This window comes from Clavelina lepadiformis, chromosome 7 (genome assembly GCF_947623445.1).
Source record: "Clavelina lepadiformis chromosome 7, kaClaLepa1.1, whole genome shotgun sequence".
NCBI lineage: Eukaryota > Metazoa > Chordata > Ascidiacea > Aplousobranchia > Clavelinidae > Clavelina > Clavelina lepadiformis.
Genome location: NC_135246.1, coordinates 3710622 through 3730952, shown reverse-complemented (window position 1 = coordinate 3730952; position 20331 = coordinate 3710622). Strand labels below are relative to the sequence as shown.

At 35.7% G+C, this 20331-nt stretch overlaps 3 protein-coding genes across 5 annotated transcripts in view; all 3 read left to right on the top strand.

Moving 5' to 3' along the window:
- LOC143465145 (lysine-specific demethylase 5A-like) overlaps positions 1-3048 on the top strand; it is a 28727-nt gene extending 25679 nt beyond the window's left edge. For both annotated transcript variants that reach the window (XM_076963317.1, XM_076963318.1), the window contains exons 31-37: positions 110-685; positions 841-890; positions 997-1142; positions 1691-1793; positions 1915-1977; positions 2164-2378; positions 2623-3048. In XM_076963317.1, the coding sequence (XP_076819432.1) occupies positions 110-685; positions 841-890; positions 997-1142; positions 1691-1793; positions 1915-1977; positions 2164-2378; positions 2623-2749 (1280 nt within the window). In that variant the 3' untranslated portion in view covers positions 2750-3048. The remainder of the gene's footprint in view (positions 1-109; positions 686-840; positions 891-996; positions 1143-1690; positions 1794-1914; positions 1978-2163; positions 2379-2622) is intronic.
- A 5328-nt stretch (positions 3049-8376) lies between these two features.
- Positions 8377-9541, top strand: LOC143465151 (SUMO-conjugating enzyme UBC9-B). Its single transcript, XM_076963328.1, has one exon. It carries the CDS (start codon positions 8444-8446, stop codon positions 8924-8926), a length of 483 nt encoding a protein of 160 aa, XP_076819443.1. The 5' UTR covers positions 8377-8443; the 3' UTR covers positions 8927-9541.
- LOC143465149 (cyclic AMP-dependent transcription factor ATF-7-like) lies at positions 9535-19741 on the top strand. Of its 2 annotated transcripts, XM_076963326.1 has the most exons (18): positions 9535-9675; positions 9827-9932; positions 10445-10548; positions 11060-11164; positions 11569-11764; positions 13187-13254; positions 13365-13514; positions 13761-13927; positions 14869-14918; positions 15015-15049; positions 16408-16497; positions 16729-16788; positions 17257-17387; positions 17545-17626; positions 17757-17818; positions 17979-18097; positions 18456-18541; positions 18716-19741. In XM_076963326.1, the coding sequence occupies exons 1-18, from the start codon at positions 9586-9588 to the stop codon at positions 18782-18784; spliced, it is 1770 nt and encodes a 589-aa protein (XP_076819441.1). In that variant the 5' UTR covers positions 9535-9585; the 3' UTR covers positions 18785-19741. The 2 variants fall into 2 exon arrangements, with proteins under 2 accessions (XP_076819441.1, XP_076819440.1); XM_076963325.1 differs by having other exon boundaries at positions 14869-15049.
- The last annotated feature ends 590 nt before the right edge of the window (positions 19742-20331 follow it).

Genomic DNA, 20331 nt, shown 5'->3' with positions numbered 1-20331 from the left:
TGGTGTCAAATCACACATTTCCATAACGTTATATTATGTTTTTTAATGTATTGCTGCAGTATGTTTATTTTTAAATTTTCTAAGTATTTTCATGCGTTGGTATCATCAGGAAAAACCGAAACTCGCGATTCGGTTGATGAAGCTATCGACGCCGTCATTAAACAATCACTCGAAAACAATGAAAGAACACAATTGTCAAGCACAACAATTAACAGTTATAAATGTGAGACTAACTCTGAAGATTTGCGTTGTGCGAACCAAGGTGGTTCATTACATGCATCTGATTCATCTGAAAAACACGCAAGCGTCAACGAAGATAGCCGAGAAATCTGTAAAGGATTTTCTCAAATGTATCCTGTTCATTCTCCCGCGATAAAGCTGGAAAAGAAAAATGGCGAAGCTCAACCGAAGTCACCGTTAAAACAATCACCCCCAAGTGTGGACTCTTCACATTCAAATGATATTGCTTCAGAGAAACCTGTTCAAATTAAAGCTGAAATCGGAAAAGCAACTCCGGGATCAACAATTGAAACATCTTTGCAAGATGATGAGATTAAAGATGAAGTGATGGATGCAGAAATTCCGATCCAAACTCAGCATAAAGCGTCTCCTAATAACGGATCTTTAATTAGTTACTCAGGAGTCTCAAGCAATAAAAGTTTTGTAAAATCTGACAAAATAATAGGTAATATAATAATTTTAATTTTTCATCTTGCATTTTATTAATGTGTTTATTGACATCTTATTTCGTTAGTAGTAAAATTTCATTCGTAAGTTTTCGGTTGTATTTCATGCTTTGTAATTTGTGTTAGTGCGCTCTAACTTTTTCATTTTGAACAGATAATGAAATTGAGGGTCTTGTTGACTCAAATACGCAAGCTTCAAACAAGGTAATGCTGTGTATAGTGTATGTGTATTATTTACATTGATGTAACGTTTAACTTTAAACGCTCAAGTCTCCGTGAGATATTTAGACGCATTTCACGTGTACTGCAGGACATGGCCGTTCCTGCACTGTCGGTCCCAATGAAAGCAAGACTTGAAGAACTTATGTTGGAAGGTGACTTACTGGAAGTAACTTTACCGGAAACTCAGTGGATATGGAAAGTATTGCAAGCTACTCAGCCACGCAAAGATGAAAGGTATGGGTCGCTATCCTACTTTGATTTTCAGTCGTTCTCAACCCTTTGAACCGGTTGCATCTCTTTTGCTTGCCCAAAAGCAAAGCCGATAGGTAACTTCTATGTCCACGGAAAGCTTAGCAGATTATGAATAAATCGAAAAAAGCGCTGACAGAATGCCTTAGCCAGTAACGTTGGAATAATGATGTACGGTCAAACAAATTCTGTATATGACGTTTATTTTGAAATTAAGATATTTTTGCCCACCCGTTGAAAACCTTCACGGACGCCGGTATGAGAAGCGCTGCTGCATTAAAATGTCTTGTTTACAAAAATTTTATTTGTGTGTGTAATACATTTTTTATTGTAAAAGTTGCCTCGTTAACGCTGGCAACTATTCTGAGATGGCCTAAATTTTTATCTTGTGTGTTGGACTTCGTTGTTTTCCCAACGTTCACTAATTTCCTATTCATCTTACTAACTAATAGGTTGTAGTTGGACTCTTTTATTATTATTCATAGAGAAGATGAATTCTTAAAAAAAAATTAAAAATTCTTTTATTCTTGCAGCTTTGTCGCTTTGCTGGAAGAGGAGAAAAAAGAATTGAACGAGCGCAGAAAGAAGAAGAAAGAAGGCTTATTCCCGGACAAGAAGAAGAAAAGCAAAAGCAATGTAATTTACGAAGCACAGTTTCAGCTTTTTGTTTTGTGTGTAGTGTGTACGTGCCGCATGCCTCGTTGAATGAAATCACGATTTTAGTTTGATTCTTGTGCCATTGTCTATGTTACTGCAGCTGGACGAGAAAGAAACGAAGCAGAAGCCTGAGAAGAGAAGAAAAAGAGTGGACGCCAAACAGGTTTGATTTTTTTCTAGAAACACACGCGAAGAGGAATCCAAACAATGTTGTCCCTGTATTTTTTAAAAACATATATTGCATACACAAATATACGAATTAGTCGTTCATGCGAATACGCAATGCGCGTGTTTCTTCAACTGTTTTTCTGCTCTTATTTCCATCACTGACTGCTGCGAATGTTTTCAGAACATCATCTCAACCAAGTTCACCGACGACGACGAATACGCGTTCTGCTCCGTCGAAATCGGCACGGAGGGTCGCCAATCGTGTCTGCAACCTGTAGGGGAGGAAGTTGACTGGCTGCAATGCGACGGGGGATGCGAGCAATGGTTCCACTGTGTTTGCGTTAAGATCAGCGCTTCGGAAGCGAGTGAATGTGAATACGTATGCGACGCTTGCAGGTGGGTTTGTGCGATTGCCCTTGATCTATTTTCTAAAAGCGTTGTGGTTCTGTGAATACATACCAGCATCTGCTACGCCTTGTTTCAAATTACCAAACGTTTATTGTGATTCCGTACCCACTATTGCCATTTACCTATGTTACGATTAATCGAACTCACCAAAAACTCGGCCTCTATAAAAACTGTCGCTTTGCCGAAAATTAGGTGTTTGATGTAAAAAGCTTTAAACGCCTTTTTCTAACAGAAAACAGAAAGAGAACGAACATTCTGGAACGTCAATGAACAACTCTGAGGAGTTGAACATTGTGGCGATGGCTGTGGATAACCCTGGAATGACCTGTGACGTGCTATGTACAAAGGCAGCTTCGTAATGGTTACCCTGTAGTTTTCACTTACCGGTTGGTTTTGCAACCGCGTAGTATTAAGTTGACCTTGTGTTTATATTTTCCTATCTTCTTACGATGTCGATTTACGTTTACGGGACTTCCATGAACAGTCCTTTTCAATGCGTTCCCATTTTTGTTAAACTAAGTTGCATATTTCATACGACCTACTCTAGAACATTCGGCGATTACTATTTTTTCCACTTGGAATTTGAACGTTCGTGGTCGTTGTTGTGTAATCATACACTTGTGTGTTTATGAAGAAATAAACTTGTTCGTGCGACGTATGGCTTCAGCCTACACGTATAAGTGACACATTTGAAATCAGGGCCAGGCTTGCGTGGCAGTGAATGTTCAGTTAGTAAGATTGCCATATGCCTTAATTAATAACAGTGCACGAGTTGCAAATGGTGCGATTTACTTTTCATTTGAAAATGCTCAGTCGCGCAGAATTTTCAGCACCAAGTAGAGTTCTCGCTTCACGGTTTCATTTCCGGTTTGCTCGTGGATTCTGAAAGTAGTTTTGCATAATCTTACCAAAAGGGACGAAGAAGAAATCCAACCATGCTGAATGTTTTGTTGTAGACTGCACTTACGCGCTGTCGAAAGAATAGCGCGGTTGAAGGATTTAATGTGCGGCGAATTTACTTCTAGTTTTCGCCATTTAAAATTAAGTAACTTGGACCGAACGGCGTTGGCACCCGATGACTTTTAGTCTGAGGTTCAAAATCAGACACGTGCGAGTACGGTATATTAAGGGTAACTATGGATGACGGTTTCCGTTAATTTGTCGTCTGTGGATTCGATCCACATTCGCAGAGTCGGTAAGGCCCCAAAGAAACATGTTACCGTCGAAACGTCCCACCCTAGTTTGAAAGCATTTAAGCTTCACCCAAACTTTTCTAGGTAGTTCTACTCCCGTGGGGTTTTGGTTCTATAGTGAGGACTGTGAGCTGGGTTGGTTTTGTAGTTTCTTCCCATATGTTGCTCCAGACACTGAGAAGGCCGAAGTTGGACCGTTGAAGGGCGGTAGCATGTCGTGAGAAGGGACGACGTAATTTTATCCGTTGGGACGTGAGAGGTTGCGCCTCCACAACTAAACAAATTAAGGTCATCGCTTGATCCAGCTTGTTGGGTGATATAAAATAACCTGTAATAGGCAGTAACAAAGTATTTATCGGAAAACTTTACACGTATATTGCTTCTATATGTGTAAGCTACTAAGCTTCACCTATGTCGCCATTTTGTCGGTTTGCAAAGCTACTGTATTCCTGGTGTCCTCGACGTTTTGTAATTTTGCCAGAAATGCTGTGATTTTTTATAGAAAGCTGTTATAACAGTAGGACCGCGATGATCAAATTGAAAAACTTAGCAAGTTTATGCAACTCCAAACAAGTTTTTACTGACTGAACATACTCGTCATATCATTGTTTTGCGTTTTAAAACCTTGAAAGCATGGGCAAGTTTGTATTTCTATCCTGCATTTTCTTGTGTGGTGGTTATTATTCCGCACTTATATCTCGAAATTTTCCTGGTGACTTACGTTACCGTTTTGATGTCATAATGCGTATTGTGATACGATGACGTCATGTTGCTTGGTGCGTCATTTGCTTCTCTATATTTTCGAAGGTTTCAAAACTATTCAAATAAAGAAAACAAATGTTTTCTGAACGGCGTGTTTCAATATGCCGTCATATAAGATGACGTCACATTGTTGCTCGTCACACTTCAGATAATTTAGAAGTTATAGGCTAAAAGACGTCTCAACGTGTTTATGAAAATCAGAAAAATGTTCATGAAAATGTGGAAAAACATAAAATATGACGTCATTTTTACGTCACGAACGCGACGGCAAAATTGGTTCCATATTAAATTTTTAAGTTAATTCCCACGGAATGGTCTTTGCCAACTTTCAAGGTAATGTCACCTTGCAAACAAATATGGCGCTTATACGTCTTCCACTATACAAAATTCGTCTTGAACCCGAGTGCGCGACATTACTATTTTAGCTATGTGTGGCCGGCACTGCACACAAATTTTCAATCGTTAATTACTGGAAAACTATACGTCGCAAACTGATCGGATTTTTACAGGTTAGTAGCAAAAACATCTGGCTTCCTGTATACATCATAATTGTAAAGCTAAAGAAAGTGCATTAAGTGTAAATTTAGTAATTCTACAAGTGATACATTTCTAGAAGCTTTTCTCCCACAGCGCCCCGGTATGCGGAAAACCAGCTGACTGCGAGAAGACAACAGTTAGTCGAGTTAGTTGTGCGTGAATGATTAAACGAAAACGATACACTTCAATGCGGAGAGAGAGCAAAATTATGACAATATTTCAATAATTACAAAATCAAACTTTATAAAACAAACACGGAAAGATAACCGAACCTTTTTTAGGAAAAGTCAACAAATTTCAAGTTTCTACAGCAAACAATGCAACTGTACGCCACGTTTTGCTGTGACTGTGTGCAGGGTCGGCCACACATAGTGTAGATAGGGTTTCGCAATATCAGCTTTGGGGCCTTTCGTTTCCACTATATCCACGATCTTGTCGAAAGGAAATTCTGCCTCCTCACTTAAGCCTTTTAAATCTCTTCTTTGGTGGTCGTTTTCTCGTTCAAAAACTGAGACGTGTCAGTCTTTTGACAGTTTTAATTTCGTTATTTCTCTTTGCGACAACCTGAAAGTTGTCCACTAAAATTTCTCCAGTACTTTTCTTAATCTCGGCAGTACGTTGAAGGACGTCAGTACCGCCACTCTGTTAGCAGTAGAATGAACACAATGGTTTTTTTGGCAAATAAGCGTGGTGTCTTGCTGCCACCTAGCCTGTAGTTTAGTTTGTGTTTTGCTGCACCTAGCGTTAAAATTATTCACCTCATTGGTTTGGTTCACCAAGGTAATCAATGCAATTATTTTCCTACTTTAGTAAGCAGGTAACTGGATACAAATTAAAACTGCAAATAAGTAATTGAATAAGTAAGTTGAATAAATAAGTGGTAAGCAGCTTCAAACCGATCAACCGATCATTATTTGAATAAGGAATTTATATTTGCCCTGCTATGCTAGTAAAAATAAGCATTTATATCGCTAGAAGCGTAATGACTAATAAGGTTTCCACTCAGTGCGAAGGTTTCGTCACAAGTTTGTGTGTGAGTGTTATTTTACGCGTTTTTCACTTCATAGTTTTTCTTGACTTCAGTAGTTTTCTTTGCTGAATTATAAAGATATTCTTTTAAAATCTTTCCCTATACAGAAGATGTTTTTCTATTGTACAGTTATAAATTGATACCGTACGGTAACAAGTAGCCTATTCTTGGAGCTTCCCGTAGCCTAGCACACACTAAAGTTTGAAAGGCTAAAATTGAAAACATTACACACCTAACATTTCCTAGCTACACCTATTTTCTTCGTTTCAGCCTTTTCAGGATTTTAGTTTGACCCCTTCTCGTTTCGTTTTCGCCTATTCATGCAGTCAACTATCCGAGGCTATACAATTTAGGTTAATTAGATTACTACGAGCTAGGAAAAAAGTTTGAAACATATGATTTTCTTTTATTGAAATACTGACAGTCTTCTCAAGCACTAGAAGTATAAGGGTACCAATTTATACTGTGCGACACTATTTTATCAATTGCTGTGAAGCCAGAAATATCATTTTTCATAATTCCTCACAATCCATGAATTAACGTTGGGAAATGGCAATACAGTAGTTTCTGGTTACTCACTGTTGAAATTAAGGTGGCATTTCTTAGATGCGTTACTTTCTTTATTCTATTCATGTAAAAAACATAATTTAATATTTTTAAAGAACTGTCCAGCCTAGTATGTAGAATATAGTGGTTTTCCATGAGAAATTTTGTGTGCTTAGGTAAAACGTTTGGTATGACAAGTGCACTACTTTCTGAATATGTTTAATACTTTTTATAATCATTCTGTTAGTCAGTCGGGCGGTGTAATTTTTCCTAAGATTTTTTAAAACATGGATCATGCCAGATTACAATATAGTGAAAGCTGGGAAGGACTGGCACCAAACCCAGCTGTGGAAATTGGAAATTGTTGGTGTGGTGGAATTTGAAAAAACATAACGTCACATAAAAAGCAAAGAAAAAACGAACTGACATGACTGCAAAGTGTGATTTATGATCTTGGTTTAGTCCATTGTTTTACACGATTTACATTATCACCAAAGGTCTCGCATAATGTTAGAGCAGAACCGTCTTGTTTAACTAAAATTTTCGTTGGCCGTCAGTGAAAACAAAAGGAATAAAGGCGCACGAAGAGAAAACGAACCAGAAAACGAGAACAAAAGAAGTGGGGAAAAATTTTTAATTCCCACTTTGAAACCAGGATGAAATTAGTTACGAGTTCTTTTGTTATTCATTCAGTAACGGTTCTTATTCAAAATGTGAACTTGGCTACCTGACTGTACTTTCGTTTTTAATTTACTTATTCGCGTATGATGTTAACAGCCTATTATGTAGTTAATCATGCTTTTACTTATTATATAAAGGCTACTTATATAAATCGCTGAATAAGTAACTAGGAAGCAGAAAACAAACCTTAAGCTAATTTGCAAACTGTTTTCTTCATATTTGCAACAACCGTCAAGGTTGGTCTTTCGAGGAGAGCATATCAGGTAGTGTCCTAAAACACTGTGTGTAAGTTGTAAAGGTCTTTTTCATGCAAAACTTTTGGCACTAAGCTCAGCATGCGACATATGCATGGCTCATGCTTGAAAAGTAGCACAAATTTTGAATAAAACGATAAGCATCTTTAGAAATACATTAATTATCTCTACCTGTGTAAGCTACGTTTTAAACCAATTGCATAGAACCGAAAAATCAGAAAAGGATATTACACAGACAACCGATACAATATTTGTGGCGTGCGTCGTGTGCAAGTCGCTGTTCGCTGTGAAGGTTATTTATGGTCATTGTGCTACTTATCCAAAAAAAAATGTTTCAATTATTTGAAGCAGTTCTTACTGCTAATGACAGACGTTTTAGTATGTGTTAGCACAGAAATACGTTTGCTTTGCTGGTCGGACACATTTGAGTTTGGTAGTTTGGTTTCCAACTTTTCATGCAAAACGAACAGGGAGAACCGAATACACAGGTGTGATCTATGATGCACGAGATTTCATGGCAAATTGAAGTCTATTGTTTACTATTTGGGCAAATGGCATTTAAAAGTTTTAAACTTTAAACAGTTTTAACTTATCGAAGTTTACATTCTATGTGGTATAAAACACTTATACCAATACAGCTTGCTTAGTTCAGGAAGCATGCTCACAAAAGTTAGCCTAAATAAGGGTACGTTCGTGTGTAGTTCTAGTTGCACACCATGGAATTATTAAAGTTCGGCGCCTATGTTGGAAAGTGTAGATCATGGTACCGGCATTCCCTACATTACACCTGCGCTTCTTTCCACTTTTACACATTTTTATTTTAATAATATAAATACAAATCTACACAGTGCATTACACAAAGTCCTGAGCACAGTCGTTCCCGAAATACAAAAACGGAATATTTACTATATCATAGATAGTTAAGCAGCCATTGTTTTCTGGTGTGTATATTTGCTATAGTAGCTTGTTACAGCACCAATTTAAGTGATATTATTTCCTGCAGTTGTAAAATACAAGGTTGTGCCCTATATAAGGCTGTGAAGAGCTAAGATGAATGGAATTGCAAGTGCGAGGCTTTCTGAGGAAAGGAAGGCATGGAGGAAGGACCATCCTTTTGGTTTTGTTGCGAAACCGACAAAGAATCCTGATGGAACATTGAACTTGATGAACTGGGAGTGTGCAATACCTGGAAAAAAGGGCACTTCATGGGAAGGTGGCCTGTACAAAATACGAATGATATTCAAAGATGATTACCCGTCGTCTCCACCGAAATGTCGATTTGAACCGGCACTCTTCCACCCAAATGTCTATCCATCTGGAACAGTGTGCTTGTCGATACTTGATGAAGACAAGGACTGGAGGCCGGCTATTACAATTAAACAAATTCTTCTTGGCATACAAGACCTTTTAAATGAACCAAATATTAACGATCCTGCTCAAGCAGAGGCTTACGCTATTTACAGCCAGAATCGTTCCGAGTATGACAAGAGAGTTAGGGAACAAGCAAAACAATTCAGCGGTCTGGATGTTTAACCCTGGAGAAACTCTAAACTTTTGTTAATTATCAATACGGCAAGTTCTCTGCTGAACACTTATATGAAGGTAAAATTACGATAAACTTGCCGAGATATCTGTTGGGGTATGTGAAGAATTAGTTACTACAAATAATTATCATGATACAATGTTTTAAACCCTGGTTGTCAATGATGTAATGTTCTTAAACGGTATGGTAATAGTTATACCAAAAAAAGTTCTGTTAGTTTAATTACTGCCATTTATGTACATTTTTGTTTTCCTGGATAACTTTTGTAGAATGATAACGTAGTTAAACTGTGCATGCAGCAGAAATTTTACACCTGCAACTTATTCAATGCATTTTAATCAGCAAGATCTAGCAGTATTTGAATGTTCGTCAAAGTATAAGATATTAAAATTGATATACTTTTTTTTTCAAGTAACATTGCTAAATTGTCTGCTGTTAAATACATACATGTAAATTTTTGTAAAATGTTAACTTAGTTATTCGTTGACATATATGTTTTCTGTGTTGGTTTTTTCTTATCTAAATGTGAGACCGTTTTTTGACACAAAATTGCGTCGTATCATGCAGAATGAATGTGAGTTTTTTTCTGTAAATACGTTTTGCAGTGAAGGTGTTTAACTGAGCAACTGCTTTAAATATTCATAAAAATATGTCTGATGCTGCTGATCCGTCAGCAAACATAGAAAATGAAGATGCAAATGAACGTCAGTTTGTTTGTCCTTCCTCCGGGTGTAATCAGGTTTGACTTATAATGTAAATAGAACATTAATTTCCAGACAAATTTTTTTTAAATTTTAAGCTGTACAACTTGCTGCTACATTTCGAAATATTGGATTATGTGAAGGGTGTGACGTTATAGATTTTTCAAACTTTTAATGTTTAATTTTTAGAAGTTTAGTAGTCCGGATCAGCTCGCCATCCACAAGCAGAAACATCAAATGACTCTAACACTCGGCTCATCCAAGCTAAACAGCTTGGCTGATGTTCTTCCAGTAGGTATGAAAAGTGATATCAGTATTGCTGGAAATGCTTTTATTTATGTTGCTATATGAGGATAGCGTCGAAGTTTTTTGTGAAATCTTACCCTTTTGAAGCCATGGTTTTAGTTTAAATGTGGATAAGTTTTAACTAGAGCTTGAAGTTTTACGTGTTTTCTATGTAAGATACAAACTTTTTCTTATGCGTAGCCTGTGAAATCCATTACAAATCGTGTATTGTCTGTATAACATTAGCATTAAAAGTAGAAGTTATGGATTACCATTCAATTATATTATGTTTTATTGATCAAGTGTCGTAATTTTTGTTCTGAGATTTCACACTTTTTTAAGTATCATTTTCTGTCCGTTATCTCATGTATGATCAAAGTACGCTCAAGTATAACTAATTATTAAGCACGATTGTTGCAGTGCCTGCACCATTGTTTTTTTTAAGATAAACAGAAAACTAACAACTAACGACTAAAACTTTAGCTAGGTCAAGCAATCAGTGCAATTTAATATTATTTTTAGACCAAACTCCCACCCCAACGCGGTTTTTACATTTGGGAAATCAAATGGGGTTGTTTGACGAACTTAATCCATTCGACAGAGAATTCAAAACGGCACAAAAAGAGGTGGAAGTTCATCATTTTGTTTTCGGTTTTATCTTGTATCGGCTCCATTTATTTTATTGGCAGCAATTATCCAATAGCAATAGCGTATTTGTTATTGTATGGTATGGATGTGGTTTTGGTTTAGCATGCTTATAGATGATTGAGAAGCAGTGCAAGGTTTAAAAAACCTCATTGGATTTTAAAAGACGTTATTGAGCCGGCAATGTTTAACTACGTTCGTTTAATCTCAGTGTAATTATTACGAGTGAAATGTATCTTGCTAACGTTCTTTATACATGTAATGAAGTTTAATAATTTTTAAAGTGTTTTTTTTTGAAAATTAAAAAGACATTGAAATAGAACCATATCTAGGTTGGAGATTGGCAAATAGGAACATTACATCACCAAATTAAGACAGCCTGCGTTAATTTTGTAGAAAAAAAACTGTCTTACTTAATGCTCGCAGTTAATGGCTACTAGTTCAAAAACACAGTCCTACCACCACTGATTTCAGATTATTACATCAATACAGAAACGGGCTGCAGTGGCCCAGCAATTGCAAGCTTTGAACAACAAGTCAAAATCTCCGTCCTATTCGGTTGCTTCAACTGATGGAACGACATATTCACTGGCTGCGGTATATAATACAGTTTATTTCTGTACTTGTATCTGTCTGTCTTGCTCTAATTCTTATGTTTTTAGCTGAGATATGTAGTTTGCTAAAATAAATCAATGACCGTGATAAAATATGGCTGCAGCAATAACTAGTATCATCATTTAACTGCTAGTGTCATAATAACTTGTAGCTGTAACTGTTATCATTAGTTATTATAATTTGGGAAATTGCATTATTATTATTTGAATTTAATTTGAATTGATTACTGCATTTGATTTTAGTAATGTTGTATTTTATTAGTATTTGTCATTTGCAGTGTATAATTTGCTTTGCCATTTGCCATTAATGCTTGTTTATGTTGATAATATTATAAAATAAATACAGATTGTGTACTTATGTCAATTTACTGTCAATCTTGTTTTCAGCCTGTCCATGTAATCGCTCTCACACCCACCTTGCCGTCACCAGTCGCCCTACCAACAGCTACTGGGCAGTTTCTGGTGCCCCCACTTTTACCGTCTCCTCAAGGACTTATTCCTGCTCTTCAAGGATACACTGCAACATCACCCATGCAAGTCCCAGCCAATTTGCTTAGCCCAACTCTAATGCCATTTCCATCTGGTAATATAGACTTTTGAAAAAATAGTTGTTTTGTGTTTGTGAATGCACATATAACTAGTGAGCAGGTCATGCTATGTGACGTAATTGGTAACCTATTCTTGCGTTGTATTATCAGAGTCATATAACATTATCTATCTTCCTAATATCTACAATACCGGTACCACCAAGTGCACTGTCTCTCTACCTAATGGACTGCAAAACGTCTTCATTATGTCCTTTTAAAATATTACGATTATCCTGTGGTTTTGTGATTATATTTTATTGTCCTCATAATTAATTCTGTTACATGTTAACACTTGCTCTTCTTGGAGTAGTATTTTACCCATTATGAGAATTCAGGTTTCTCTAAAGATAACTTGTTGTAAAACAATTATATACATCTAATTTTCTATAAAATTTTCAAAAAAAAATTCAAACATTTTATACCGGTATACTGGTGGTCCGTATTGCTCCCTTTACCCAATAAAAAATGCAACATTATTCATTATCTTATTCTCTTCACCAAAGTAATTCGAACCGTGTGACATGAACGTTTGCATGCACTTACAGCAATATATTGAAATTTATTTAATGTTATTTCTAAAAGTAACCCAATTCATAACAACATTTAAAAAAAATGTAATTGTGGCTTTTGCTTCTCTTATATAAATATCTCAGTGTGCCATGTACATAGTTTCTTTTATCTCTGTCACGCCTTGTCATAACATTGTAATATTCGCCTCACTTGTTAGTTGCTAATCAGCCTCTGTCAAAAGTTTGAAGTCCTCCCTTGGTGCCTCCCATTGAAAATCACTGTGTTACCTTGTTTAATGAACCATTGTAACCATGAATTGACAATGATGCCTTGAATTTAAACTTGGAAGTTTTCTGGGCTATAAATGTAACAGATTGACATAACACTATACTATACAACACTATACTATATATACTATATTAAAGTATACATAAGATTAAACTGTAAAAACTATACACTTATAAACCACTAATTGTTTATAATAATATAAACCATGCTGCCTTTTTCGATGTCCTAAAACAGTCTAACATGGTGTTTCTGTGGAGTTGAAAATAATTTAATAAAAGCAGAAGATTTTATGAAATATTGAATTGTTATGCAATTAAGTGTTGACGGTGTAAAAATAATGTCTGCAAAGTGTAACGCTACATGGAACTTTGAGCTTAGTATAACCTAATTTTATACATTTATAAAGTTAATTTATACTGTTAGTTTATCCTAATGCGCATACCAGTAGTGGATATTCGATGATCGAAATACGGATTTATGCTCTTGCCTTCAGTATCTATTTACCTCATTGGTATTTAAGTTGTTGATTAATGTCGCTCATGTATTCGTACAATGACATCAATCTATCTTCAGGTTTAACGGACATTTTCGGAAATTTACTTTTAGCTTTATTGTTGCAGGTTACCTCCCGGGAATGTGTCCGTCGATGATGGCTGATGCACAACAGAGAGCAGCCGCTTTCACTCACGTAAGATCATTGTTAGATCACTAAAATGTTACATCTTCCAAATTAAACGCACTTGGTTAGCAGTAGAGTTATCAACACAAGTCCAACCCGTGACCGATTATTATTTTCAGGCCATGTTCGCTGCTGCTGCGTCAGCTTCCTCGTCATCAGCGACAACCAACGCATCAGCTCCTTCCACTATTAGCCTAAATGCAAGTGAAGACAATTCAGTGTCTGAGGTGCCTTCTTCCACCATGCTACCGGCCACCTCTCACGCCCCAGTAAGACTTGTTTTCAGCATTTATAGTTTCGACATATCTTGTTGGCAAGTTCAGTATTCCAATCTCAACAAAGATTTCAAGTATTTTAGTGTATCTTACGGTTTCAAAATGTATAGTGCTCACGTGATGCAGTGGTGTCCTTCAATGTTATATATACATTTAAAGAGTGAAATTCTGTTGCAGATTGTAAATTTAGCCCCATTTGTTATATTTCGATAGAATGAAATTGCTCACTATGTTTTTTAGTTGCAGAGAAGCAGAACGTTACCGGCTCCTCCCATGGTCGAGTCAAAGCAAGAGCAAAATACATCAATCGCTAATCCAAGCAATTCGTTATCGGATATGTCACATATTCCATCAATTATCACTCAAAGTGTACCCACTTTGCTGCCCGAGAAAAACTACACTCAAAGGTATGTTTTCGTATTCTTAGCATTGTACTCTAGTTGTGTTTCACCACATCCTTACTATATGATGTCACATTTTGAATCAATCTAAAATGTGATCATTCACTTCGGTGCAGTTAAAAATTAATTCTCGTTTATTTCATGATTAGGTTATTCTTATCATTTTCAAAGAAAATAACTTTGATTTAAAATCATTATCATATTTGATGGCATACATATTTTCAGAATACTTTGTATATATGAGGTTTTTAAGCATGTATGATGTATATATACCTAAGCAGAACATGTTATAGGAAGTGAAAATGGCCTACATGGTTAATTATACTAAGACAAATTGAAAAAATAATTCTATAGTGCAAAACCTATCCCTCTAAACATTGAACACAATTACTGGAGTAGAATTACTTGGAAATGTCATGAGTCTACAAAAGTATAGAATATAGATCTTCTTTGCATGTTACTGTGCATGGCAAATGCTGTCAAAAGGCAGTTTGAGTCATTTTTAAGAGAAGATTTTGTGCTGCAAATACAGTGATATTTGTGCTACCAAAATAATTGTGTCCCTGTTTGATTTCTATGTTTTAATTATGTGGGCAGTGACGTGGTTTTTATAAACGTGAGCCAAAAGTCGGTTTACATTGTATACATTGTTTCATAAGATCTTATGTATTCCTACCATGGTCCCAAAACAGTAATTGATTCTCCATTCTTGTCCATATTTTGCAAAAATATATATATTTACAGCAACTGTAACCCTTGAGCAATGGGAAACTGTTGAAATCTAGAGTTAGTGTAAGCCTTCTTTTGGCGTACCCGTTGCAGGTCACGAAATAAATTTTAATTAATAATTTATAACCGCCTTTAATTTCAAACAAAAGTTTCACGTAAATGTTAGGCAGCTACATAGTTTGGTGATCAACTGATCAACTAATATTTTGTTTTAACAGCGCCAACGGAAGGTCAACATATCCTTCAGTTCAACAGCAAAACGGCAATGGTATGATGTTGTCTTCTCACAATCCTTCCTCCAATACTTCCTCAGCAAACCCCATAGTTGTTATATCATCTAATGACCCAATGCCTTGTTTCTCAGATTCAGATGTCTCTTCATCCAGTATCTCTCAGATGGTGAGTTAGAGTTTTGTTTATTTATTGATATATTGGACACTTTGTTAGGTTTATAGCGATGGTATCAAACGTGGGCCCATCGGCTGAAACCAGCCCGGCAAAGAAAAAACACCGATTCAGACCACAGAGTGGTTTGATAATCTGAAACAAATTGCTATCCTGTCCAATGTTATTGTTTGCATGTAACTGCTAACATATATTAATTGTATGTTTATATCCACTACTGGGTGACTTCAAACCGAAACATACAAAATACAACATGCAACATGCAACATGCAGCATGGTAGCAAGTTTCTGAATGTAGTGAAATATGTTAATGACGAAACTTAAAAGTCTATCGCATACAAACGTTGCATGAGGCAACAATTAAAGTCAACCTATGTTTTCTTACTTGAAACTTGATCTGCGATTTTTAATTTTTAGACATACAGATTGCTAGATCTAGATGTATACAACACATAGTACACGTACCAGAATGATATGAAATATTGTTAGTGACATTTGCTGTTTGACAAACGTGCCCATCGCACACCCAGTTGTTTCAGAACACTTTATTTATATAGCAAGAGCAATACGTTTTAAATGAAAGGAGAACTAGAGGTAATTTGTGCTGTGAAATTTATGTCGATATTCTGGTAAAAAAATCATGGCGTTGTCACTTTTCTGTTTTATTCTTAAACACTTACATGGTGTGTGTTGCTGTTTATTCGTCCTAATTTATACCTTCAATTATTGAAATAGTAACTTTAAACCAAGCTAGATTGTGGTCGTACTTGAACGGGCTATAACAATTCCGATGTCGTTATATGATCTGGACTGAACATGTTGTTTATGGTGATTCAATTGATACCAATTGTTGGCGTACATGAGTTTAACATGTGAAAGAGATGAATGATTTTATGGTATTTTAAATACTGATGTATTCTGTAATCCCTAATAGATGCAAGATCCACATAGATATATGCAAGGTATTGAAATCCGTATAATATATATGCAGCAAATTTCTTTCTTAGAATAGTCAAAATTATTTTCATTTAATAGCGTTGCTAAGCTTTTCAAACTTCTTCCAGCATTTTGTCGGCAACTTGAAGTAAAACAAATTTCACTTTGTTTTGTTCTTGAGTGTTAGAAATTGTAATTGCATAAATACGGTTCGACTGGCAATATTTTTCAACGTAACCAATGGCCAGAATAGAAATTTGGCTGTAATTCAAATGCATAACATCAGGAAAATTCTAACAGTGCGACTCAAAATTGATATTAATATTGTGCTATTGTGTAATGGCTGTTATGTGATAATAACTTTATACATTGCATTACAAATATTCTGGTCAACCACGTGTATAATTTTTTATTAGACCGACCAATCAAACCCATTGAATCGTGCAACCTTACCTGACTTACCAAGTGAATTTGGGAGTAATTCTAATTTATTAGATGCTAAACAGGTGAGTAACCCATTCGACTTTGGGTAACTATTTTTGTCAACTTTTTTCTCGTAGATGTGCAATACGTTATCATTTTAACCACTTTATAACCCATGTGCTAGAAATTTGACAAAATGCTTGTGAAGAATAGAAACAGTTAATTTTTATTTTCGTTGCCTTGTTAAACAATTCAGAAATAGTTCAGTCGTTGTTGTTCACAATGGTGCATTTTTTGGTGTTTCATGTTTATAGAAATTAAAAGAAACACTGACAAGTAACAATCCACAACTACACCAAGTTTTTGCCAATCAGGTATAACCATGAATATTTCTATCATACTTCAAAGTGAAGAAATCGGATGTAATAAACTTAATTCCACACATAATAATTGACTATTTAACACAGTCTTAAGTACATAGATTTCAAAAGTTGGCCTGAAGGCCTGCAAAACCCAATCATTTATTGATTTAATTGGCTCACATATTGTACCGGTAACTGGTTAACATATTTCTTAAAACCATTCTGAGAGATTTTTCAGAAGAAATTTCTATATTAAATTCCTTGCAAAGTGAAGTATTTATTACAATTTTCTATTTGTATCAGTAGTTGACAAATAATATAAAATCAATAATATCGGTAAAAACTTTGTTATATGTCAATTGTAACGTTTCCAAATGCAAAAAATACTAAAATTCAAAAAATCTGAATAAAAAATTTTACACCAACTTGCCCCAGTTTACTCTTTGATCAGCCAACATCATTGTTAATTGTTTCTCATAGAACTGCGCAGGTATGACCACTGAGACGAAGCAGGCCGCAACTGGGCGCAAAAGAGGCAGACAAAGCCAAGATATTGACCCTGATATCAAACGCCAAAGATTTTTAGAAAGAAACAGAGCTGCGGCTAGCAGGTTTAATTTACAAATTCCTCATCACAAATTGGTTTAAAATGAAGCTATGGGTTTTGACAGTGTATTGATAAGTTTAAAGTTATTTCATTAATGGTCTTTTGAAGAAGTTTGGTGCAAGTTAATTTCATATCACGCGTTATTCCATATCCTATTTTAGGTGCCGTACGAAGAAAAAAATTTGGGTAAATGGCCTTGAAAATAAGGCTAAAGGCTTATCCCATACCAACATCACGTTGCAAGTACGTTCTTATTTATTTCCTCATTAACTCACACTGCGTGTACAAGTTAACATAATTTAAACCATAACTTGCTTAACTAAATAATCTAATATTGTCGAAAAGTATTGCAACTGTGGTTGTTGTTCTTCAGAACGAAATAGCCGCACTTAAGGATGAGATCGCATCTCTAAAGCAACTTCTTCTGTCTCATCGGTAAGAATTTTATTGCCATCTATACCAAAGGGCTCCATATAAATTCAACCCCAGTGGGTTCAATCCCCTGGGGATAAACTGATTGGAGTTGAATTAACTTGTGTTGACCTACCATCATAATCCAGTGGCTTCCCTTCACCTGTTTGGATTTATTTCTTAGCGATTGCCCTATAACGAAGTTGCAGCAGCAAAGTATGGCGCTTGCCGGGATTAATCTTGATCTAACGTCGGCAATGTCACCAACTGCTGTGATCAAGTCAGAACCGAACGCATTGGATGGTATGCAACAATTGTCACCGATTAAAGTCATGCAGTTAGATTAAAAACACGATTCTTATAAAGCTGTCTTCCATATAGTTATAAAAACAAGCTGTTTTATTTTGAAAAGTAAGAAACCAATTGAATAAGAAACATTTACCTACAAAATTTATTTATAAACTTTTATTTTTAACTGTAAAAATACAAAAAAAAACAAAATTACAAGTAAAAAGATAACTCAGCTTTGAACTAATCAAACGCCTGAAAAGGAAAATATTTAGTAATTGGAAGTTGTGTGTTTTCGTATCAGAATAATATATTTTGCTTGCTTTAGTTTCTTGTCAAATGTAGTTATAATCCAAATTATTTTGTGCTTTAGAACGGGTCCACCCATCGTTATCAAACACTCTTTCTAACAATTCTGTTCAAGAAAATATTTCAACCGGGGGTCAAGTGGCATCACAAGTAACCGGCAATAAATTATCAATTGCTAAAAAAAATTTTAAAAGCATACAGCAAGGAGATTTAGTAATCGACTAGTGTTTAACAATAATCCTGAAGTAATGCATTTTGGTAGTCATATAACAATGGTTGTAACTGTTTCCAGATTTTATTAAGCCAGATAACTATATTACACAGACAAATTTGGACGTAAACCGCAGCAACGGCCCAGTGTATCTTTCCCAGCTCGCTACCACCTCGTCGTGACACTTCGCCAAGATTTCACCGTTATGTTTCATATATATGTTACATATAAATATGTATGGACGTGTCATTCCCATTGCATTACTTTTTTATATCTGCGACTTGTTGGTACCATTCTATTATTTAGACTATCACGTTGTTCTTTTTTGTTACGTTTTACTGCATCTTTGAGGCCATTTTCTATTACTGTTCTAACATATTTTTTTCTGTTTTAAGTTTTTCTTCCCTACGCATTATAAACCGAAATTATTATGCTTTTGCAAAGGTGGAAAGTTTACCTTTTTCTAGTTTTAGTAGTTACAGACCTAAATTTTAGTCTTAAATTTTAACAACAGAATAGTTTATTTTTACAGTTGAATTTTAAACCGAAACGAAAACGACTATTAATTTTTACCGTCGCGACAACATTGCTCGTAGATTGCCTATGACCAATCATTTCGCTTTTACCACACCATGCTAGCAGTATTTTCATAGTACATTGAAAGTGCATAATTTAGTATTTTTGGTTTGTCTGAAATACTGATGTTTTTATTTGTCACTTTACAAGACATGTCATTTATGTCTGCAAGTAAAATAATATCAATGGTGCCATAGACGATGAACGTCAGTGCAAGTTTAATCGGTTGAACTCTTGTTAATGACGATACAGCCAAGTATATTTTATATTGTCAATCTGAGTTCATAACTTGAAGTACTACTAACTAAGCATTCTGTCGAATGTTTTTTAACACACTTCGTATTTTATCAGGATTTATTTTTCATAACTTGTAGCATAGCTTGCCAGCTGCTTTGCGTACCACGTGTTTTTGCGCGTACGGCAGCAATGGTATGTTTACTGCATTGTTTTTTGTGCCTTCGGATTATTTTCTATAGTACTTGTATCTCTTATGTTCCATGTACATATGCACCCGAGATCTTTAACATTGCAAATGCGAATAACAAACAATGAAATCACGTGAACGACGGAGTCGTGTAGAATGAATGAGAAAGTCCAGTTTTATAAGTTTAGAATTATTGGAAGAATGAAGAGTTGAAGGGGATGGCAGAATCAATATTAGCTGATGAATCTTTTAATGCGTTGGTAAAGACACACACGTAAGATTTTTATAACCAAAGAGGCTATGACGACAGAAATATTTAGTTTCGAAGGAATTAGACCGCTACAATAGTGTATAAATGGGAAAGCTAAGTTGGCAGGAAAGGTTTTGAAAACGCCAGTCTAACATGTAACCTGGCCTATTGAATGTAGCGTCGTCGCCGGCAAAATTTTTCTCATAATCGTATCTCGCAGTGGTCATAGTGGTAATATTTTAGAAAGCGTCTACTTGGTGAAATATCAGATTTCTTGCAGGAGGAGGCGTCAAAGACTTAAAACTAAGATCTCTGTGATTTTGTTGGACGTCCTACGTAGGGCTTTAGTTTAAAATCTGTTTAGACCAATCAGAAGGCAGCATTGTTGGTGTGGTTTTCTAGCCTGGGAATTACCCGAGCAGTTGACGTGCTTCAATGTCCCGGGTCGCGTGCAGAATTTGGCTAAAAATTAGCATGAA

Coding starts and splice junctions, on each gene's coding strand:
- LOC143465151 (XM_076963328.1), top strand. CDS start 8,444: ATGAATGGAATTGCAAGTGCGAGGCTTTCTGAGGAAAGGAAGGCATGG.
- LOC143465149 (XM_076963325.1), top strand. CDS start 9,586: ATGTCTGATGCTGCTGATCCGTCAGCAAACATAGAAAATGAAGATGCA. Junction 9,933..10,444: donor GGCTGATGTTCTTCCAGTAG/GTATGAAAAGTG, acceptor TATTATTTTTAG/ACCAAACTCCCACCCCAACG. Junction 17,627..17,756: donor ATACCAACATCACGTTGCAA/GTACGTTCTTAT, acceptor GTTGTTCTTCAG/AACGAAATAGCCGCACTTAA.